We start from the raw sequence: 25,245 nt of genomic DNA on the forward strand, positions 1-25,245 counted from the left end.
ATTTCTATATTAAAATGCTAATTTTATCTTTTCTTTTGCCTGTAATTAAAGCTGGGGAAATTTGCGATCTGATATTCACTGATTGCTAGAGGGTCCACAAAGGTCTCACTATTTCTGTTTCTTATTGCCACATACTGCCCTCTTCATTAAAATTAGATACAGTAACACAGTGGATCAAAAAGGCAGACATTATGATCCTAAATGCTCACAAAATTCACACTTAAGAAAAAATATATATAAAAATAAGATGAGCGGTATTATCTAGATACTGCTGTCAAACCTAGGCTTGCATTTTATTTCCTTCCCTGTCATTTATCCAAGAGTTCATTTTCTCTTTACATTAATTGTTATTGAGATAATACTCATTTTACTACACATATTTATGTATAAATAGTATACTGAACCATACCTTCCTTACCTAAACCACTTTTCCTTTCTTTCTTTAAAACAATCCATATCATGAATTAAATGTCAAATACTTGGTAATAAAAAAAGCTCACAAAATATCAGATTTGGAAAAATAAAATCTAGTTTTTTTTTCCCCACTATTACAAATCCAAAATGCATTCATCAAGTTAACGTAGATCTTCACCAAAAAAAGAAAATAAACCTTTGTGACAAGGTTATAAATTAGACTATTATTTCAATACCAGACAGAATTAAAGTGACCTCTGGTTTATATATTGACAATTCTGATGTAGTTTGATAGGAAATATGTATTATGAATACTAGGTATTAAGAAGGTTAGTGCAATTGACAGAAATATTCAGGTAGTTCTAATCTACGCATCTACGGATTAAAACTTAAAAAAAGAGAAAAATTTAAAGGCCTTAAAAAAGTTAAAAAAAAAGGGGGGGGAAGCAAAAAATCATTAATTGGGTAAAGACACAGACAAAACCTCTGAACCCATGCCAGCCTCATTTTACATACTGAATAAGCCCAATTCCCTAAAGTGACATCCCCATCTATACCCTGGCAAGCCGAGATCTCAGATGGCAGAGAAGCATTTTAAACCACCTGTGCGTTATGCTCGACTGTAGCTTCACACAATAAATAGACACCAAAAGAGAAATACAATTTTTTCCTTTTTTAAAATATATTTACATTTTTGAATTTAGCATGCGGAAAGATGCCAGATTAACATGCCCCCCAATATATATGCATGTATATATATATATATATGTGTGTGTGTATATGTATATACATATATATATATATGTGCATAGCAAAGTAGTTTAGGTCTACATGTTTTCTTTGTTACTAAAACTGGGCCTCAAAATATTACTTTTAAATAGTTGGTTAGCTCTTTTTAGCAGTACTGAACTCTTTACCTTTTTCTTTCCTTAAATGTGAGCAGAATGGGGGAGAAGTGTTACTTCAATGGTTTAAAGAAATATGGAAACCCATTTGTCTTTGCCCAAGAGTGGTTCCCAGCCTTCAATGATGTAAAAGAAAAAGGAAAGAGGTAATCTCAAAAAATATTCCTAAATATTCCAATTTGTGACTTAGAAGCTAAAATCTCTGCTAGAGAAATTATCATTGTAAAGTGTTATCTTAGGTATGTTACAGTAAGTTTAAACAAAGTATCATCAGAACAGAGGCAATTTAAAACTGGCTTTAGGGCTTTTGAACTCCCAAGAAGAAGTCTACATGATCCTATGGGAATGAGAACCCTGGTTTGGGAAATGTTGCTCCCATCTTCTTGTCCCTATCCTCTGCCCTTTCATTACCTGCTTTGCAATTGTCAAGGCAACCAAAACTAAAGTCCTGCACACTGAGCCTGGTAAAAGGAAGCCTCACACAGCCACACTTCTTTGCAATTTGGGGGGTAGTTTCAATGATGAAACATCTTGAAATTAAAAACATTCATTTATTATATAAATCCACTCTCACGAAGGTCATTCACGTACACTGTATTTTTTGTGATGCTTCCTAGTACAACAATGAAGTATCAGTACTGAATTTTAAAAATGTCAAAATGAGGAAAGAAATCAGACAACAACCATAACTAACACCCAGACTAGTTATATTCTCCTGAGTAACAGCAATCCCTACTTAAGAAAGTATGTCAAGTGAGACCACAGAGACCGTCGAGAAGAGTTCCTATAGATGGATGTTTGCCTTTCTTGATTACTTTATTCAGGATTTCAGGTATCGTTGTAAAAAAAGAACACCGGTATCAGACATGAATTTCTCTTAAGAGTAGATAGTGTCATAAAATATTTTCTTTTTAATCAGTAACTTTGGATACATGTCAGTCTTAAAACCACACCCCTTCCAATATCCAGTGATAATAACTAGCACATCAACTGCACGCTGCTCACATGGCCAGTCTATGCTAGGGGTCCTTAATCTTTTCTGTGCTGTGGACTACTCTGTTTTCTGGTGGAGACTTCAGCCCCCTTTTCAGAATAATGCTTTTAAATATATAAAATAAATAGGGTTATAAAGGAAGCCAATTATGTTGAAATACAGTAATCAAAATATCGAACAAATCTATAACGTAGTGACATGCACTTTTATATTAATGTATTAAATAAGATATAGCGGCTGGCTAATCACTACTACAATTTAGAAGTAGTGATGAATGTAAATGGCATTTCAAGATATGCTCATCAACCGTAACGTGATACAAAATATCTGTGATTGCTACTAGTGAAAATGTTTCGGGTGCTGTCACTGCTAGTGCGGTTTGTTGTCTTTGTCCCTAGCTGAAGCAAATACTAAATTTTAGTGAGGGCTTGGTGAAAATGAAGTGGAAAAATAAACCTTTCCTATCCAAGTTCTTAGAAGCCCTGAATTCCATCCACACACCAAGTGGGGGCTTTTCTCAGAAACCTGAAAGGTGGCTTTGGGTAACAGCTTTCTTCTTGGGAAGCCAGGGTCTGAAGGACACCATTGGATTAGTTTATCAACCCTTTTCACTGTATAAATGTGTGCAGAGGTAATAGTCAAATACAAAACAACTGCTGTAGCACAGGCAGAGACCAATCAGGGCTAACTGGGAGCCAGGAGGAGACGTCTGGAGAGCTGCTGCTGGTGCCAGGCTGTAACCCCTCAGACACTGGATTTCTCTAACCACTGACATCAACGTACTTCAATATTTTAACAACTGGCATAGCTGTATAGCACCAGGTGAATGCCGGCCTGGAGAGAAACACTATTTGGGAGTAGGGCTGTTCAGAAGTACAGGTTTCACCCCGGGTAGCATCTAGTACCTTATCTGAATGAATGAGAAGTGAGGCGACGTTGTGGGGGGTGGTGAGGGTGAGGAGGATGAGGAAATGCTTGACTATGGTGAAGCAAGAGGTCTACTTCTGGAGAGCCCACTCTTTCTGTGCTAGCTTCTCCGACTTCCCTAACTCCCCTGTTGGTGTGGAGCAACTGATAGCTCCCAGATTTACGGATGGGGTCTCCATAAGTGGGGCTGTCCACTCACCACTGTTTTGTTTTGTTTTGTTTTGTTTTGTTTTAGAGGCAGCTGAACTTTCTTTTAGTCCACAGCCATAAATGCTCCACAGAGATAACTTTTAGGAGCTCATTTTTTTCCTGAAGAATCGAATCAGTTAGTTGGGGTCCAAGATACCCCTGGTTAGAACGGTGAAGCAGTGAGTGGAAATAGAGCTGCATACTTTGTTGTGATTCAGAAAGGAATATGAGAAGGACTTAAGTAATCACCCATCTAGATTAAGAGGAATCTTTGGAGGCCATCCTTCTCCAGTAGTTATTCTACGTAGAAGCACAGAGCTCTTATTTCCTGGTGGACACTGTATTTAGAATACCCTTGAGAGATGACTTAAAGATGAAAAGAGGGGGGGAATATAAAAAAAGCAAAGTATAATTCTTTTTATGTAAATATTTTTTAAAAGAAATAGTTTGCAAAAATTGACAAGAGGATCTTAAAATTCATGTGGGGATGCAAGTGACTCAGAATGGCAAAAAATATCTTTAAAAAGATTAAGCTGAGTACATGGACTCGTAATTCTTGATTTTTAAAACTTACTACAAAGCTGCAGTAATCAAGACAGTGTGGTACTAGCATTAAGAACAAACAGATCAATGGAACAGAACTGAGAGTCCAGAAAGAACCCCTCACATTTATGGTTAATTAATTTTTGAAAGGGGGCAAGACAATTTGATGGGGGACAGAACAGTCTTTTCAAAAAGCACAACTGGATACCCACATGCAAAAGAATGAATGTGGAAGCCCACCTCACATCACACACAGCATTAGCTCAAAGTAGACCACAGACCTAAATGTAAGAGTTAAAACTATCAAACTCTCAGAAGAAAACACAGGAGTAAATCTTCATGATCTTGGGTTAGGCAATGATTTCTTAGCTATGGCACCAACACTCTCATCATTTGTTGGACCTCATCAACATTACGAACATTTGTACTTTAAAGGACACCATTAAGAAAGTGAAAAGATCCACAGATGAGAGAAAATATCTGCAAATCATGTATCAGAGTCGTGAATCCAGAATATATAAAGAACTCTTACAACTCAGATTATTATTATTATTGTCAGAATAAAATGACAACACAATTAAAATGGGCAAAGGATCCAAAGAGACATTTCTCTAAAGAACATGTACAAATGGCCCATAAGCACATGCAAAGATGTTCAACATAATTAGTCATCAGGGAAATGTAAATAAAAACCAAAATGAGATACTATTTGATACCCATTAGAATCACTATAATAAAAAAGACAGAAATAACAAGTGTTGGCAAGGGTGTGGAGAATTTGAGCCCTCATTTCCTTAACTTGTGTCATAGTACTCCATTCCCATACACCTATTATTGGGAGTTATCTCTATAATAGGTTTATGTATGGGGTTCATTTGATTTCTTCTTTATAATACTTATCTGCACTAAACTAAAAATAAAACTTCATCTCTTCAACGTTACTTAAAATACAAGAAAAAAGGTATTTTATATCTTTCTCAGTTTAGTTTTTTTGTACTCATAGCACACATATAATAGGTTAAATAACATGCAGAACACTTTACAAGTCTGGCTGAAGCTGTCATTCTTTTACCAAAAGTCTATCAAATGGTGTCATGCTTACTTTTCTTAGTGAGTCATTCTGACCTCTGGTAGGACTGGTTCTTTCCACACATGCCTTTGAAGTTCTGGGAAGTCAGATAAGTCTGACACTTAAAAGTCATCTGGAAGCCTTAAATGGCACCAACTATAGGATTTCTCTACAAAACACACACTCACTCACTCACTCACTCACTCACTCACTCACTCACTCACTCGTGTAATCTTACAGATCTGGCAAAGTAACTCCTTGTGAATATACCCTCAATTTCAATCCTTTCTGTCCAATCCTTTTTATGTTCATCTTCCCACTATCACCTCTCCACACAAAAAGCCCTAAACCTCCATCTCTGGTATCACCATTTCAGACTGCCTCTTAGACAGAACCTTAGACCCAGAACATAAAAATCTGGGCCGAGCAAGTTCTATCAATATGCCTTCTCTATGACTCCTATGACAAAACCATACTGCTGCATGATCATGACCCTCCCTGTAGTTCAGACTATGTCTTATTTTTTGCCTTGAGTATTCCAAGTCTCTAATCTGGTTTCCCAGTGATTCATACATATAATGTCACCAGAATCACCTTTAAAAAATTTAGGCCTGATTTTCTTTTACTACCTTCCTTGGTTCTGAATCAGGTCTCAAATGCAAATCAAATAAAGTTCCAATTTCTTAGTATGACATTCAAGGACCCCCATGATCTGGGCCCTAAAATACTTCTCATATTATTTGCTATATACGCTACCTTTCACTCACAACTAACTGTGGACATTTCCCATATCACCAGACTTCAGGTAAGCTGTCCCCTCAGGTTAGACTCATCTACTCACTTGTTCTCCGCTTTCTGAAATCCTTCTCATTCTCAGCTCCAAATACCACCTCCTCATGAAGCCTTTTGTGAATTTCCACTTTACTCCAGTCTCTCCATTCTGACAGCATGCTGGTTTTAAGTTACTTTTGCATCTGTTTCATCTTGTGTTGCATTATGGTTAGTTGTGTGCATGTCTACCTTCCATGCAGAGTGTAAGTTCACTGAGGGCGGACCCCAGGTCCAGATCACCAATTGTATAGTATCTGCCTCCAGCAAAGTGTCTCGTACCCGGTATGTGCTCAATGGACTGGGTAAACCAAAGAGTTTGCCAGAGTCTGGCTTTTAAAGAAATAGCTGCAGAGGTGACAGGATACTGTATATGGAAAACCGTAAAGACTCCACCAAAAGCTACTAGAACTGATAGATATATTCAGTAAGGTTGCAGGATACAAAAACAACATACAACATGCAACATCTGTTGCATTTCTCTACGTGAATAATGAATCAGAAGAGAAAATAAGAAAGCAATCCCATTTACAAGTGCACCGAAAAGAATAAAATACCTAGGAATAAACTTAGCCATGGAGACGAAAGACCTTAGCCCCCTTTACATAAACTGTAAAACATTGATGAAAGAAAATGAAGATGACACAAACAAAAGGGAAGACATTCCATGCTCATGAATTGGGAGAACAAATACTGTTAAAATGTCCATACTACCTAAGGCAATCTACAGATTTAATGCAATCCATATCAAAATACTAATAGCATTTTGCATAGAACTAGAACAAATAACCCTAAAACTTGTATGGAACCACAAGAGACCCTGAACAGACAAAGCAATCTTGAAAAAGAACGAAACTGGAGATACCACAAACCTAGATTTCAAGATCTACTACAAAGCTACACTAATGAAAGCAGAATGGTACTGGCACAAAAACAGACACACAGATCAACAGAACAGGATAGAGAGCCCAGAAATAAATCCCTGAAGGAGTTTATACTAGAGGATGAGACAATCAAATAAGTACATATATTAACGTAGGACTGAGTCTGTGCTGAATGTTTAGAAAAGGAGGTGTATGGTGCCATCAGAGTGCGCAATAGGGGGATATGATTTCTTCAGGGAAATCAGGGAGGACTGTGCACCACAGTGAGGAAAGAATGAACTTAACTGATTTTGTCATTTTTAGAGCTCTTGTCAGCTATTAAATTGTAACTTCTTTTTCTAGACTGTACTATTTAATGACTAATGATTTCTAGAACCCTCTCACTTTATCTGTATGTAGGTTACACAGAAAGCAATAGACAATTTTTTTAAAAAATCAACAAATAATATGCTGTACCATTAAGTTATTTGAGGAAATTTTCTATGTAAATGACACTGTTGAAAATTAAGAGGTTTAGGAATAACCTTGCTCATTTGTGAGGCCCCACTTAAACACTAAATTTAAAGAAAAAAAACCCACAGCTTAAATATGCCACAAATAGATTCAAGTCTACTAGTCTTGCTACTTTCTCCCAGAGAAAGTACACACGGCATCAGGTATCCTCTACCGGGTGCCAGATCATAGCGAGCCCTTTACAAACACTATCTCGTAATCACAGAATTTTCACAACAAATGTTTCACCATTTTACAGGTAAAGAAACAGGTTCAGAACGGTATGGAGTAGTCTCCCTAAAGTCATGGAGACAGCAACTGAGGAACTGGTTCCATTTCGATCTTCAAACCTTTCCCGGCTACATATACCAGGGAATGCTCTCATTTACGTAACGGTTCATGAAAGTTTGAAGAACATTCTTTTTTTTTTTTTTTTTTAATTTTTTTAATGTTTATTTATTTTTGAAGGAGAGAGAGACAGAGTATGAGTGGGGGAGGGGCAGAGAGAGAGGGAGACACAGAATCCGAAGCAGGTTCCAAGCTCTGAGCTGTCAGCACAGAGCCCGATGCGGGGCTTGAACTCACAGGCTGCGAGATCATGACCTGAGCCGAAGTTGGACACTCAACCGACTGAGCTACCCAGGCGCCCCCAAGAACATTCTTAATTCTCAGTCTTCTTTTTGGGCTAAATAATCTCAGATTCAAGTACATAGCTTTGATCATTTTTTTCCCTAGCGTTATCTGTTTCTTCTAAATAATCAGTTTATATATCTTCAAATAACATTTTATAACATTTCACATCTCAAAATGTAGAATGAAAAACTGGACTTATTACTTTAGTAAGGATCTAGTTGAAAAATGCCACACTATCTATGCACTTGAGAAGAATTATCCCTTGATTATCAACAGCATGGTGTTACTGATTTACTTTCATCTGTAGGTTCCATACTATCTCTACTTCTCCCTTTTTATTTCTCAATCATCGACAGTCTTTTTGCTTGTTTTTTTAATATTTTTCATGGCATTGTTTCAATCTGAAAGGACGCTTTTATTTCCCCTTCAATGTACACCCTAAATACAGCAGCAATTTTCAACAGTGTTAACTGTTTTTGTTTTGGTTGATCTCTTTACAGCATTTGTCACTATTTCCATGTTCTTGGAATTATCAATCCTTAGGCCACTGTAATTCTATCTTCTCATGGTTTTCCCACATTTTAAGTCTTCTCCATATGCTCCTTCCTCTTGCCCCTATTATGTCTTATGTTTCCCCTCCCAGCTCTCTTCTCATCTCCTCAACATATTATTCCTTGAGATCACCTATAGTCCCTCAACTACAATTTAGATTTAGATTTAGATTTAGAAATCTCTATTTATGGTTCCAAGCTCTTCTTTGAGCACTAGACACACATCCCAATTGCCTTCTGCACATCCCTACCTGGATATCCCACAACCCACTCAAAATCAACTTATTATCTAACCTTCTTATACCTAGTTACTGTTGCAAACTTCCTCAACTCATACATTTTCCCATTAACTCAATCAATAGGCGGATACCTGGGAAATACAATGAATTGCTCATCATCCATAGCTAATTATTCACTAAGCCTTGTTGATACTCTCTTAAATGTTCTTTCAAGCTACTCTCTATATTTCCTTTTTTCAAGAAGCTCATAATTAAATCTTATTTAAAAAAAAGGAAGGAAGGAAGGAAGAGAAAACGGGAGAAGGAAACAGGATGCTCGTACTATCTATATTGCATTATTTGCTTTCTTACACCAAAAGCAATGGTTGGTAGCAAATGACAATTTTAATAAGACTATTCATACACACGCATTAAATCCTTCAATGAAATTCTTTAGGGCATCAAACTCTATTACCTCTGCCATAACGAAATCTCTTCTCCCTTGTTTAATCAGAGGTCAGTTTCTTTTGAATGAGTAAGTCCTAAATATATCTTGAAATTTAGTTTTTGTTCAGTGCTGTTTCCTATGTAGTTGGTTAGTCTCTAGAACTCAAATGGAGGAAAGTTCAAATGAGAAAGCTTAAACAAGATGTTATCAATTAAGTAAATTAAGTAGTTGATCTCAAATTGATAGCTGATATTCTTGTCAGTGGGTCCTCTCATAAAGTAAAATTTATAATAGATACATTCCATTACAACTTTTCTGAGAAAATCTGGTGGGATTTTTTCAGATACTAGCTGGAAAGATGAGGCTAAAGGGTTTATCTCTTTCCTGGCTTTATGAAAACAACTCCAACCATTCCTGTCATTTTTCTGCCTTCTTCAAATTTTCCTATTTGGCGCTATTCCCCAAAGACAGCTCAAGCCATGTAAGCACCATACAACGTTTACCTTAAGTGGAATAATTTGAAATACTCTCTGTTTTTATTGCTGTTGTTATAGAATGAGAGAAGTGATGAATAAGGCACTTGTACTGCAATAGGAACTTCAAGAAAAGGCAAGAATCATATCACTAACAACCCCAACTTACAACATGATGATGGTCCGACCTAGGGCTGACAATCTTGTGAAACATCTTATAGCTCTCAACTTCATCAATTCGTATCTCTTCAACACATTTTCAGTAAACACTAAAGAGGATCAGCTTGAAGGGGCTGTCAAAAAGCGAAGAATGACAGCATGAAGAGAAAAACCTGGAGCCTAACTCTTGATTTACTGAAGCAACCACACAGTAAAGAGATGTTATGTCAGTATCCCTGAAATGGTAGGTAAGGGAACAATTATTTCCAATTTTCCTTTCAGAAATCAAGTTTATTAATGATTGGAAGTAATTGTGAGGTGCACCCAAGAACTATGAGAAAGTCAAACTGTAAAATTAATACAAAGTACCTCCGAACATACAGGTATGCAAAGCCTTCCTCACGAGACTGGGTGGTTTTCAGGCTAACAAGATCTGACTATATCCCTTACCTGTTTAATATAATATCAAAAGCAAAAAGATGTCAGTCAAAAAGGGTCTGCCAAAGAAGCAGAGAAAAGTAGTCAAAGAGGCACATATGGGAAGAGCCAGTGGGAGAGGGAGGCTGAGTTAGTGGTTAATGGGCCATGTGCTTTCTAGGACCACAGGAAGACTCTCCTTACTGTGGAGTAGGTATGCTAGGCTCTCACAGCCTGGTTTCACTAAATATGTCTTCCCATCTGCATCCATCTGATACCAGGCCCTCCAAGGAGCTCTGTGATTCTGATTGCGTTTGCCATGTAGGCCTACAGTATGCTGGTCATATGTACTTCAATAACTTGTTTTTTCTCCCTCACTGTAAGTGATCAGATAACAACGTAGCGTCCATGTAAGTCTGCTACCAGGAAGTGAATGCGGTGGTCCATGGGGCATGAGGATGTCAGTCTTACATACGTCCTATGATAGAGAAAGGAACATATTGGCTTCACACAGCAGCCTTTTGAGCTCAATTTTGGGAGTCTGTCTCTGAGAGATGGCCTGGTTTTTCTGAGAGTGCTGACAAAGTCAGATTTCTCAGACTGTGAGACGTAAGGTCACAAGTTTCCCACTGTGATTTTAGCTTTTCCCTTAGAGAGAGCCCTTTCAAAGAGCAGAAGAAGCAAAGCACCCAGAAGCACTTCCAGTTTAAAGAGAGCCATTAGTGGCTCACCTGCTTCCTCCTCTTCTTGGGCACATGGCTCAATTACATTTTCTTAAGTCGTATGTGGTTAGAGATAACCAAAGGACTGAGTTCTAACTAGGGGAATGTGAGTCAAAGCGATGCATGCCGCCTGCAGTCCTTTCTGTAAAAACTCCCAAGGACTATCTTCCCTGCTATTTTTCTCATCCTGTTGGCGATGTCAATGTCCTGGGCAACCCTGGAAGGTTGAAGATGAAAACAGCAGGGCTGGTAGAAGTCCAAAAAGAACTGTGTGACTAAGACACTCCCACCCCTGCCTTACAATGTATTGTCACTTGTATGAAACTTAAGAACATCTACTATGGTAAGCCACAGAAACGTATGGGTTCACTTGTTATAGCAGCTGATCAACCTTAACACACTATAACAATGAAAGTGAATGAGCATTGTAGTATGCACACATTTTGTTCTCAAGAAGAAAATTGCCCAAGGTCACCTCCTTTTTTTCAGCTACTTATTTCTTCATATTCATATACTCATACATTTGCTTTCTCTCTCTCCCCCCCTTTCTTCTGCATTTCACACTGTCACTCTTAACCCTTTGAATTGGCTCTCTCAACTGGTTTACTTTCATTTTTTATTTTATTATTTTTTATCTTATTGCCTTCCATCTAAGTGGTAGCCATTATAGCCACATGGTTAAGGAAATAACTCAAAGATCATTTTCATTATAGAAATGCAATTAATATTATTTTTATGCACTTTCCCCATCACTTTCACTGGGTACACTTCACTTCAGGAATGTGGAGGCTAGACTTTTCAAACGAATTAATAACAGACCAACTTTCAAATTCAGTATTCAGACCATGAATAAATGTGAAATCAAAAGTAAAAAACTATTCCTGGAAGGATAATCAAGGTGAAATGCATTGTTCTGTGTTTGCTACACAAGACCAAACAGCTCGTCTTAATTTTCCCAGTGACCACATAGGAAGTGGGGGAAATGGTGAGAGCGGAAGTAGTGAGCAAGTTCTGTCCCACGAGTCTGCAGGGAGAGCAAGGCCAAGGAGGAAGCTTTTGGATAGCTCCAGATTGGGAGTGGGAGGCTGGAGACTAGTCCTGGCTATGCCACTGAATTCTGGATGACTTTGGGTATTTCGCCTCACCTTCATCAAGCCTCGGGAGGAAATGAAGGTATAATTATATGATCTCTAGAGTCTCAACTACCTCTGAAGAAATTGCAAAATGCATCATATCCCTAGAACTGAATGTTTTAAAGGCCTTTGTAGTCATCAGTACCACTTACAAAAAGCACATAATGAGTCTAAGTCTAAGAACACAGCAAGAGGACTGGGATGGAATAGGTATACTTCTCAGTGAAAGGCCAATGGTCCAGAAGATATTAAATCATCAGTTTCATTAGAGGAGTTCAGGAGAACTCATTCCTATGAATAAGGGTAAGGCCTGGGTCTTCCCAAGCTGCCCCTGCTAATGGGTGTGTCTTTGCAGACTCCAAAATTGTATGTGGGCCGGGAGTCAGCCTGAAGACTCTCATCCTGGCAAAGCATTAGAATTGGCTGGATCAGGGGTGCCTGGGTGGCTCAACTGGTTGAGTGTCTGACTCCTGATTTTGGCTCAGGTCATAATCTTCAGGTTCATGAGTTCAATCCCTGAGTTGGAGTCTGTGCTGGCAGCATGGAGACTGCTTGGGATTCTCTGTTTCTCTCTCTCTCTGCCTCTCTCTTAAAAATAAATAAATATTAAAAAAAAAAAAGAATCAACTGGATCAGTTTTCAGGAACTACTGGTCTACACCAGGGATCCTTCAACTCTGATTAATCCTTTACTAGTTAAAATGGGGTGTGTGTGCTTGTACTATCAATATGTGCATATTTATTTATTATAAGCCATATGCATGTACCACTTGTATTAATCTATTATGTACATGGGAAAAGATATGTATGCGCAATAGAATTTTTAAATGAGATAGAGATGAAATACATTAAATTTTTCGTAATAGTTTGCTTATAATGGTAACTTTTGCTCTTCCTAAAAATATTCGGTTAGCATATATTGATGTGATTGAACATGCTTCTTTTTGAAAATCTTGGTTAAATGCTTTTGACAGCTTTTGTCAATGACATCCCAGAAAACTACCATACAAAGAGACATAGGTCTGAATGGAGGAAAGATACTATTGGCTTCCCTTGCTAAAGTATGGTATTCATTGTGCAATTCATCAGTTATGCCAAGATTTTTGTTAAAATAATAAATTTCTATCTTCCTTAATATTAATCAGCTTGTATTAGGGATCTCCAGAGAAACAGAACCAGTAGGATATATATAGGTATATAAGAGATTTGTTATGTGAATTGGCTTGTATGATTGTTGAGGCTGAGATAAGCTAAAGTCTGCCATCTGTAAGCTGGAGAACCAAGAAAGCCAGTGGTACATAATTCAGTCCAAGTTCCAAGGTCTGAGAACTGGGGCGTGGTGGGTGGGGGTGGAAAGAGGGAAGTGTAGGTGGGTGAGTTGGGGGGAGGCCAGGGAAAGACTGGGATGATAAGCTGGGAAGTCCTGGAATCTCAAGGTCCAAGAACCAGGAGCTCAGCTGTCCTAGGGCAGGAGAAGATGGATGTCCCAGCTCAGGAGTCTGCCCTTCCTCCACCTTTTAGTTCTATTTGTGCTCTCAAGGGACTGGATGATGCCCATCTACACTGCCACTGCAGAGACAATCAGGAATAATGTTTTACAGCCATCTGGGTATTCCTTAGCCCAGTCAAGATGACATAAAATTAGCCATCACACAGCTCTTCTTAAAATTTAGTTGGAGGATGTTATATTTCTATATTTTAAAAACCAGATTCAAACCTGACTTCATCTCTTCATTTAGGATATTAGTAACCAAGTTAGAAAATTCTGTTTCCACAACTTTTTAGTGTACCTTGAGAGTTTTAAATAAGTGATATGCTTAATTTGTCTTTGGCAAGAGCATCACAAATGGATGAAACATTTCCAAATATTCAAATTTAAAATGTTCTAGTATGAATTTCTTTGAAAAAGCTCCCATTCTCTTTCATTATTAAAACGTCACCATTACCTTGAATCTTAATTTGAAGACACCAATTATATTTATTTTTTCAAAAATATTTGCATGGTAACATATTACAGACAGCTACTTGTCACAACAGAGGTAAGCCAATTGGTTTTTTTTTTTTGCTTTTTTTTTTTCAAAAAGAAATTACATTTGGCAACTCTTTTAACTACATTAGCAGAGGATATCTAGTGAACCCACAAGAGATGTCCATGGTCGCTGACATCTCTTTGGTATTGTAAATATGTCATTATTTAAGATAACATAGCCCATAAATCGCCTTAATTGGGCATATGGAAATGGCAATGGGGTATAAGGTGGTGGAAGCAAAGAGAGAGGAGAGTAGGCCACTGTCAGTGCCTTTGTGTGGATAAGTCCCCTCTTCCTTTAGGAGACCTCATAGGTGATACATGACTGGCTGACACATAGGCCTCTGAAGCCAACAATATTAACTTGTACATTAAAAGTTCAGTTTTTCATTTTCTTTTTTAATTTAAAACATTTTTAATGTATTTTTTAAATATTTATTTAGAGAGAGAGAGAGAACAAGCAGGGGAGGGGCAGAGAGAGAAGGAGAGAGAAAGAATCCCAAGCAGGCCCTGCACTGTCAGCACACAGCCCGACGTGGGGCTTGACCATGACTGCAAGATCAGGACCTGAGTCGCAATCAAAAGTCAGACGCTTAACTGATTGAGCCACCCAGGCACCCGCCCCCCCAGGTTTTTGTTTGTTTGTTTGTTTGTTTGTTTGTTTTTGAAAATTGAATACAGCTGGAAGTTATAGCTTTCAGGTTGCGTCCTTTTTTTCTCAATCTAGCGTCTGTTTCTTAAACTGTTGTCCATGGCTGACCAGTTTCTCAACAGTTACAAATGCAGATTTCTGGATCCTATTGCAGAGCCATCTACACTAGAATGTCTGGGAGTCTGTATTTGTAACAAGATCTGGCAGGTGCTTCTTTGGCCCACCACAGTTTAAGATCCACTGCATTAGATTGCAAGCTATGTGCTGAGGGGACCAGGTCTCCCTAATTCATTCTATCCCCAGGACCTGGCACAGGAAGCAATAAGCACTTGCTAAACTGAACTGCAATCAAGAGCGTAATTTCTCCTCTGGCAGGAGTGCTCGAGGGTTTGGTTGGGGGTTATTAGTCACCATACGTTCATTTACTCTTTCATCCATTCATTCATCATTCATCCACCTGTTATTGTAGGTACTTGGGTAACAGAACATAAAACAGACTAAACACAGTTCTGTCATGGAGTTGATAGATTAGCAGGGAAGACAGAAAATCAAAAATAACGTAATATATAAATAAATTATCTACTATGACAGAAGATGATAATTGCTACGGAAAAGAAAAGTAGGGCAGGGCAAGGGGAACAGGAGTGTTGTAGTGGGAAGTGGGGACAGGGCAGTCACAGGGTGATTAGGGTAGGTCCCACTGAAAAGACTGGACCTTCGCAAAGACTTAAAGGAGGTGAGAGAATCAACCAAGAGCATATTCCTTTCAGTTGCCACAAATCCTGTTCATCCCTCTCTACATGACTCCAGCAAGATTTCTGAGACATTTTAGATGCGATTGGTACCCGGCAAGAGCTCAGTGAATTTCGGCTAAATGAATAAAAATACATTTTGGAGGAAAGAAACAATGTGAAGAAATCAAACCATGAAGTTCCTCTTTGAAACCAGGAAAAGCAACCAAGTAAATAAAGATCATATGAAGATCTCTGGAAGATGTCATTAACAGCAGATGAGGACCCTACTCACACATCAAATGCTACCGTGAAACCCCCTCCACAGAGCCAAACTGGCGCCCCCTGGAAGTGCTGCGGGCCAGCCTTGCACGCGTGATGGGCGCTCCAGGCTCATCCGGGTGCAACTGCCACTTCCGTACCTCCGCAAACCTACCTTCCATTTCCCAGTATGGTCATCACACAAATGATGAAATATACTTAAAAATCCTCGGTGAAAAAATCTTTTGTGATTTTGTGTGGTTTTTGTTTTTGGAACAGATATAGCTTCTTGTCTAAAGTATTTAAATAACACAAAGTTAATTGATTATGGTTACACAATTTACTACTTGAGTGTATTCACTTTTATTCCTATAAAATCAATACATTTAATATTTTGAAATAGCAATAATATGTTTACAGAGCTAATATGCTTAAGGAGCAAATAAAATATTTATTGTGGCCATATTTACTTATATTAAAGAGAATTCTTTTTTGTTGTTGTTTTGTCAGTTTTAAGTTTATAATCTTTTTGTCATACTCTGTGATCCAGAACTTCGAGTTTCTTCAAATTGTAACAGTAAGACAACACAGACACAACTCAAAGTAGTGTCTTTACTTTTTGAATAAGCTACTTCACATACAATAAGAAGAGTAAGTGATTAGATTCTCACAACACAGAGCTGCAAATGACTTTTAGAGATTATAGGCTAATTAAAGCCTCATCAGTCACCTATCCCTTTTTAAAAAACAACTAATGAACCTGAATCTAAGGCAGCAAAAGGTTAAATGATTTCTCTCAGGGTAAAACGGCAAGCCAGCAGTGAAGCGGGGCAGGTACTTCATTCCTTGACCTCAGGGACATATCACAAACATATCACTGTAACGTGCTGTAATACTTTAATGCTTTTACATTTGGGCCCTCACAGTGCCTTTCTAAACATACACGTACAGGATTAATAGTTGTTAAAACTTAAGTAATCTATTTAAAATAAATATTCCCCCCCCCCCCCCCCCCGGCCAAAAACCTAGACTTGCCTTCCTTGTGAGATATCAAATAAAAATCAGGGGAATGGTTTGTAGATTTTGCTTCTTTATTGTTAATCAGAACAGAATTAACCATGGATTCAAGTCTCTTCTTTAGTTATCTGAGGAAAAGTAAATCACCACCACAATTCATTGTTTCAGAAGAGAAACCTTCTCCTCTAAAACACAGAATCTTTGCCACAAAGCTTCACAGCTCTCTTCAGCCACCCAAAATAAAAATCACTAAGTTTCCCAAGAATGACTTTAAAGACTGAAACAAAGACTTGCCTATTCTGAGTAAATATTGTTCCTACAGGTGATTATTTATAGCCAATAAATCCAGTAAAAATCATCGGGATACAATTCTTTTCACAAGGACTTTTCACTTAAATACATAACATTTACTTATGCTGAATAATAACACAAAAGTTGGAATACTATACAAATTAATGCCAAATAAAAGTCACATCTGATGGACTTTTAGAAATGTGTCTGCTAATATAGTATTGCATCCCTGAGTCACTGAGTGACTGTGGATGTAGAACTGCCAGGCCCAGCCTGGGAACTTCCTCCAGCAATTCTCAGGAGCTTTGCTCGTGCTGTTTTCTTAAGATGGAGTAACATCTCCCGAGAAAATTCTTCAAGGCCCAGTTAGAACGTCTCTTCCAAACGGAAGCCTCTCTGACTCTACAAATCCAAATGAGCTGTTTTCATGCAATACTCTCACTCATGTTACCTTTCATAACCATCAGTCATTTACATCTATAAGGGACTATGTCCTAATCCTGTGGACCAAGTCTCATCCTCTGCCCACAGTAATTAAAAAAAGTATCCGTTGAATTGCATCTTGCTAAAATAGATCCAGAAGGTCTCCTGAGATTACATGACCCAGCCTCTTCCTTCTACAGTTCAAGAAAAGGAGTTGCCCTGTAAATACAGCAGGCTGTGATGTAAGTGGAACCTGGATTCTGTGCCTCCCTCACGTGGCTGCCACCGCATTAGTGCTGTTGGAGATCTAATCCCTGACCTAGCAGAGCTCTCATTTTGGTAGGTGAGAAAGACTCGTCAGATTCCCTCCTCACTATACAGTGGAGCATAATACTGACGCAATGAAAGCAAAACTGACAGAGATTGGTAGTTTACAAAAGGAAGCCAAGAGGGTTTTTTAAAAGATAAAGGCAATAAATGTTCAGGGTCCCGGCCGGTCTCCCTAAATCAAACAATGACCTACTGCTCAGATCCATGTGACAGGCCAGAGATCTCAATAAGTGAATGTGCTTTACCAACTGAGGAACTCATTCAAGGAGAGTTCTTAGAACTTCTGGCTGAGAGTAAGAGTAGTTTATAATGACACGATATCTTAAACATGAGGAAGAATCACCACAAATCCAGCAATCTTTTAGGGAGTGGCAAAATGTGACCTTAAAAGTGATTTTACTATGTATCAGTGTGTAAAATTGCACAAGAAGAACAAAGCAATGCAAGCCTTCCCTAGCTCGTCCATTGTCTCAGGCATGCTGCCCCTGCTCCTGGCTCTACAGCTACTGGTCTTCTTTCAGTTCCATAAACAGTCTTAGCTCTTTTTCACTCTGGAGTGTGTGTTTGCTGTTCCCCTGTCTGGAGGCTCTTCCCCATATTCTATGTCTGGCTAATTCCTTCTCCTCCATTAGTTCTCACCTGAAATGGTTTCTCCTCAGAGAGGGCCTTTTGACGAACCTACATAAATTAAATCTTCACTCAGCCCAGATCGTTCCTTCTCTTATTTTTTAAATGATGCCCTATTTGTATCCTTTATAACACATGCCAAGTTGAGTACTTTCTTGTTCACTTGTGTATTATGATTATGATAAAGGCCACATGTTGTATCTATATCTAAATATCTGTATCTATCTCTATCTCACCAGGATCTAAACAATGCCTGTTGAATTCTAGATAGCACACAATAGACTGATTTGTTGCATCAATTAATGAATTCAAAATATTTTTATAAAACAAATTCAGAATTATCTGAGGCCCCTAGGCAACCCTTAACAAGTTTTGAGAAACCCAGTTCTACATTATGAAATGTCTGAACACAATAAATAACACATTCCAAATACTGGTTTAATAAAGATTTTCAGATTACTTCTTTACGGAGTTTTGATAGCCACCAACTTACTTCAAAAGTAAAATTTAAGGTTCTTTTCAATGCTAGTCTGTGTCAAAAAAGTGTTTCTGATTAAATGTGAAAATATACCAGATTAATCACTAATTCCTAAATATTAATGACAATAAACATCCAATTGGTTGTAATCTAATGATAAAAAAAGAATGACATGTAGTTACATGCTCAGATACAAAGAAAAAAAAACATGTTGGTGGGGGCACTAACAGAGTAAACACAAAAACAAATGATTCTCAAAGAACGGCAGTTTTCAGAGAAATGCTCCAGCTTTTCAGGGGAAAAAAAGGATAAAGAAAACAGAAGTGGCATTCTTTCTGAAGCAGAAAATCAGATTAAAATCTAATACTGGAGGGGAGCCTGGGTGGCTCAGTCAGTTAAGCATCCGACTTCAGCTCAGGTCATGATCTCATTTTTCGTGAGTTCAAGCCCTGCTTCGGGCTCTGTGCTGACAGCTCAGAGCCTGGAGCCTGCTTCGGATTCTGTGTCTCCCTCTCTCTCTGCCCCTTCCCTGCTTGTACTCTGTCTCTCTCTCTCTCTCAAAAATAAATAAACATTAAAAAAATTAAAAAAAAAAAACCCTAATACTGGAAAATCTGAACAGAACATCTGATGGGAACATCACGAAAAGTAAATAAATAGATACTGTGCATTCTCTTGAAAGCGTCAGTATATGTGGTTTTTAGGTTCTTTATTGCTCAGAGGAAAAAAAAGTGACAATGCCATTACTGTAATGCACATTTTCCAACATTGTCACTTGACTGGTAGTGAGGCCTGGATCCATTCACCATTTTTCTTTTCTTTTTAATTTTTTTTTTAAACGTTTATTTATTTTTGAGACAGAGAGAGACAGAGCATGAATGGGGGAGGGTCAGAGAGAGGGAGACACAGAATCTGAAACAGGCTCCAGGCTCTGAGCTGTCAGCACAGAGCCTGACGCGGGGCTCGAACTCACAGACCGCAAGATCATGATCTGAGCCGAAGTCGGCCGCTTAACCGACTGAGCCACCCAGGCGCCCCCATTCACCATTTTTCAATTCTGATAGATGACACTGTACCAAAGTCATCTGGTATTTTTAAAAAGTTACATCTACAGTGGGGATTTTTGGAATTAAAAGAGTAAAAACCTATTAGCTGCATAAAATCTGAAATCTGAATAGCCTTTTTATAATTTGAAAAGGCAAAATTTAATACAACTCCAAATAAAAGCCAAAACAGAATTGGCCAAGCATAACAACATTGTACACTATATTTTTATAGTATGTTTCTGTGTACAAAAGAATGACTATGAAATTAAATTGTCTTCTTTCTAGCAATTTTCTTCCATAAACAACAACAGTCACTGCTAAAAGGGTTGCTTGCAAACTTACCAGAAATATTTTTGGGGGAATATTCTAGTCTTCAAAACAAACAGTAGCTGTCAAATTCTTACTGCATAATCTAAAATGTTAATCCATGTACTGTATTTCATTTGTAATAAGTCTTTGTGATAAGGTTAACACTTCAGCACACAACACAAATAAGAGAGCACCGAAAAATGAAAATTACTTTGCTTATGTTTCCGTATTAGAATTTTATTTGCTAAAGGGTAAAAACAGATTTGCAAAATTCACAGTTAACTTAAAACAATAGTTTTAAACCTTTTATTCCTAGCCCTTACTGCCTTCAGGAAGGAGAGAACATCTGGTTATTTAAGGAACACAATATGTTCACATTTTCTATGACTTTTGTTTCTAATTGGGTTTTTAAATTTTTTTTTGAATTTGAACAACTAGTTAGAACAATGTTTTTTAATCACTTCATATTTTTCAGACTGTCCTCCTTCTATCCCTCTACTCCATTTAGTGGATTGTTTTTGGAAATCTGCTCAGTGGTTCTAATATGATAAAGACAAGAAAACAGGAACTAGGATCATGGTCAAAAGAGCCAAGTATAGGAACCGTATTTATGGTGAACGGAGTATAGGATGCTATAAACAGCTATTTGACATCTAGTCTCTATATAGTATACATTTAAGAAAATTCCAAATAGTTCTAGGTCCACTTATTTACATGGCAGTTTCATTTATTACAGATGCAAATTAAATGTCTATTACAAATTAAATAATATTTATGACAAATATTAGTAAATAGGATTCTACTATTTTTAAAACTGTAGCTCTTGTGTGGAAAGGTGGTTGGAAGACCTGGGTTCAATTGTTGGCTCTGCCACTGACAAGCTGTATTAAATGACTGTCTTAACTTCACCTTGATCCTCAGTTTGTTCATCAACCAAAAGAGGAGCTGGATTAGATCTCTAGGTTCTTTGCAGTTCTGAAATTATGACAGTCTAAGTGAGGTTACTGACTAGATACTTTGTTACGTCTTTTTTGTTCCATAACATATGAAGGTGGTAATAGGTTTTCAAACAATTCTGACACACAGCAAATCCAGGAACTAGATGCCCTTTACGTTCAGGTTGTAGGGTTCCTTAACCATCTTGATAAAAATGGCAGCTGACAAATATACAGTTGGTGATGGCTTCCATGGAATGTGGATATGGGTTCCAGAAATATGCTAGTTGAGTGAGATTCACCTAGATTAGAGTCAGTATGGTACACAGGAAGATGCTTAGCAAATGAGTCAGAGTTCAATTCTACCATTCTCTCTTTTTTTAAATTTTATTTATTAATCTTGAGAGAGAGAGAGAGAGAGAGAGAGAGAGAGAGCAAGCACGTACATGAGAGCGAGGAAGGGCAGAGAAAGAGAGAGAATCCCGAGCAGGCTTTGCACTGTCAGCGCAGAGCCCAACCTGACTCAGGGGTCACAAACTGTGAGATCATGAACTAAGCGTAAATCAAGAGTCGGACACTTAACTGACTGAACTACCCAGGCGTCCCTACCATTATTTTCTTAATACCAACCACTGTAGGACACAAAGCTAAATGCTAATAAATGAGTCGGATCATAAGAAGGAATAATGGATGCAATAAATAAGCAAATAGCTAAAATACAAGGTGCTTACAGGGACACAAAGCGGAAAACACATCCTATCCGAGCCTGAGAATAGCTTCCTGGAGGAGGCAGAAGGTATGCTGGGAATCTCAGGAGGGGATGGATACATACAAGGGTCATGGAGCCATTCTAGCTAGCTTGAAAGCTTACAAGTTTTCAGCCTGGGGAAAGCCACATACCCTTAATCTGTCTGCACTGAAAAAGAATGAAGAAAGATAACCTGCTTTGCCTACCTCATAGCTTGTTGTAAGGACCAAATTAATAAGCACATCGAAGTGCTTGGGAACCGTGAAGAGTATGATCCTATTATTACAGTTTACAGCCCTATTATTTCAGTCTGTTCAAATGAGAAATCTTTTCACAGTAAAGCCTACATCTGATATAAAACAATTAAAGCTCAGTGTCTCATCCTCTAGTTTCAAAGTCTATTCTCAGTTGAGCAATCTCCACTGGGATTTAGGGAGAGCACTGGGACAAAGTGCTTTTCTGAAGCTGGCAATGAACTTGGGGGGCTCAGAGTTCCTTGTTTATTTTTATTTTATTGAGTCTGTCAGCAACACTCAACACTACTGTCACAAGGAGCTGGGCTATGGGAAAATGTACTTTCATGCCTCAAATCTCATCCTTCTACTAGTTCGCTTCACAGAGACTCGTGTGGTTATATATTTACTCTGATCTACTTGAACTGGGAATGATTCTAGTATTTCTAAGTGTTTCATTGTTAATAATAAATAGAAAAAATTTAAGCACTCTGATGTCTGGATTTTTAGAGGATATGGGCAGGGTACTAGCATCATCTTTCCCTCTTTTTCTTCCCCCTCAGTGTAAATGGCCTCCTATATTACTTTATAATTGACATTACTACACTGAAAAGTCTGTCCACTTGTGGATACCTGTGCTATATATAAACTTGCTGTGTTGCATTCTTTTTTTTTTTTTTATTTGAACTTCTATAGCACTGGATTGGATCTTTAAAATATTTTTTTTAAGTTTATTTATTTTGAAAGAGGGGCAGTGAGAGAGGGAGGGAGAGAGAATCCCAAGCAGGCTCCGTACTGTCAGTGCAGAGCCCAACGTGGGGCTCGAACTCATGAACTATGAGATCATGACCAGAGCCGAAATCAAGAGTTGGATGCTTAACTGACTGAGCCACCCTGGTGTCCCCTGGATTGGACCTTATTAGATCATTGTAAGTCAGTGCTTTATGGCCATAGGAGCTCTGGCTGAGTGGGTCATTAGAGATAATTTAATTCAATCCCTACCGGGAAGACCAAGACAGCAAGCACGAATTTCCCCAAATCACAGGGATAGCTGTTGGCAGAGTCAAGATTTGACCCCATATCCCGATTCCTAATTCAGTCTCCTTGCTCCGTAACTAAAATTATCACCTTGCTGGATTAGCCATGTGAAAGCCCCTTAATACTATACAGCTTTCTTTATCTTTCCTATAGATATCATTCTACAAACTTGCTCTCAACAGCCTTTTAAACATGACTCCTTCCTCCTGACCAATTTCTTCTGTCTCAGAAGTACCAATTTAAGGTCCTACATTTTTGGCCATTATCTTGATAATGTTTTTACTTAGTAAGACTCTGAATGTACAAGTGGGGAATGGAATACTTACTTTTTTTTTTTTTTAAGATACTTATGCTATTATTTTTTCCTCTTAATCCTTAGAGAGAATAAATTTAAAGCTTATAGAATTGGCTTCATTATACTCGTATATTATGTATAATACCTTTGAGATAAAAAGTACTCTATTAAAATCACAGATTCCATTAATAACACTGATTGATTTATTGTATAGAATTCTGGAACAAGAAGAGTGGATGATTCATAGCAAGATCAACCATATTTAACTAGGGAAAAATTACTAAGATCAATAGGTTTAGATAACATATTCACTTCTCCCTTCAGTAAAACCAAATAAATCATATAAGTAGAGAATTCAAAGAGTTATTTTAGCAGTGTTTTCCCCACTCTGTATGTTTCTAAGAATTCCTAATGCTGAACTGATAGAGCTTACCTTAAGTTTATAGACCAAAACTCATATACCTCATTGACCAGCAACCTCATTCTTTACTCATTTTATAGATATTTCATAATTATGGGTATTTATATAGAAAAATACGTAAAAATATGGAAATTCTGATTTTATAGTCAGACTCCTGAGCCTTACCAGAAAGAAAAAATATATATATATGCTATCTTAAGTATCAGAGAAATGATGGATTATATTTCTGACACTTAATGAAATTTTGCATAGGAGAAATGATATAAAATTGCATATTTTTATAGAAAAAATGGATGTAGACACAAGAAAATAAAATCTTTTAAATCTATCAAAGGATAAATAGAGGTCATACTCAAATGTTGAAGTCAACAGCCCAGGAGAAAGCAGAAATCCTTTAGAATTAAAATTTACGTTAAACTTGGAGGCCCAAGTCGATCAGACAGAGCTTTGGCAATGGATCCACAGACAGACTGACTCAAAGACAGTTCGACAACTGCCAACATGACTGTTGGGAATTCTGCCAAAGAGCCAAAGGCTGGGATTACCACCCAATGCCTGGCATTCTCATACTCGTGTTTGAAGCTCTCTCTCTGATACTTCATCCAATATTTTTGTTTGGCTCAAAAGCATCAAGGATTCACAGATTTTTTTAGATCATTAAATGTTCTTATTTTCAAGAAATATAACATTAGTTGTAAAAGAGCACACTTTTTCTCTGAAGTGTAAAGAAAATTTTGGTGGCTTGCTTTAAGTTCAAATAGAGAAATCAGCATTAAAGTCTGTTTAAGCCTTTATTTTACTAGGTTACTCTTCACCCAAAAAATAAAAAATACATATTCATAATATGGAATGATTTCATTGTATCATAAACTCTTACAGAAACAGTCCTTTTGATAGCTCTAATGAACACATGGCCCCTGAGGCTCTATCTCAGTCCCTGTGAGGAGTACCCATGATAATGAAGTGTGGCTATAAGGAGAAGTAGTTGCTCAACTATTCTTTGAGTTGTGAGGAAGGAGGAGGGCAGAACAACCTTCTGAGGGACAAGAGATAGGTGTTCCAGTTTCTCAGGGCAACGTCCACTTAATTTACCTGCTAAGTTGCTAGCCAGTGAGATATGTGAGTTTTGCCTACAACTCTAGACACATTCTTTCATTAGGCAATTCCTCTGTCATTAGACAAATTCCCCATTAGCAATTCTTGGAGCTGTACTGAGAAACCAATTTTTCACCCAACTTAAAATTGTGCATACTCTATTTGGAAATCTTACCTTTGGATCTCGAAGGAACAGAGCCTTAAGAATCAGTGAGTGTACATCCCCAATTAGTGGGTAATGCATCAGAAGGCCAAGACAGGTCTGGTAGTTACTAGAGATCACTAAAT

General features: G+C 37.8%; 1 protein-coding gene across 10 annotated transcripts in view; it reads right to left on the reverse strand.

Annotated features, from left to right (window-relative positions):
* Positions 1 to 25,245, reverse strand: part of TBC1D5 (TBC1 domain family member 5) — a 536,588-nt gene that overhangs the window by 96,903 nt on the left and 414,440 nt on the right. For all 10 annotated transcript variants that reach the window (XM_042999057.1, XM_042999056.1, XM_015539905.2 and 7 more), the window contains one exon: positions 25,133 to 25,239. In XM_042999057.1, the coding sequence (XP_042854991.1) occupies positions 25,133 to 25,239 (107 nt within the window). The remainder of the gene's footprint in view (positions 1 to 25,132; positions 25,240 to 25,245) is intronic.

Source organism: Panthera tigris, chromosome C2 (assembly GCF_018350195.1).
Source record: "Panthera tigris isolate Pti1 chromosome C2, P.tigris_Pti1_mat1.1, whole genome shotgun sequence".
In the NCBI taxonomy this organism is placed as follows: Eukaryota; Metazoa; Chordata; class Mammalia; order Carnivora; family Felidae; genus Panthera; species Panthera tigris.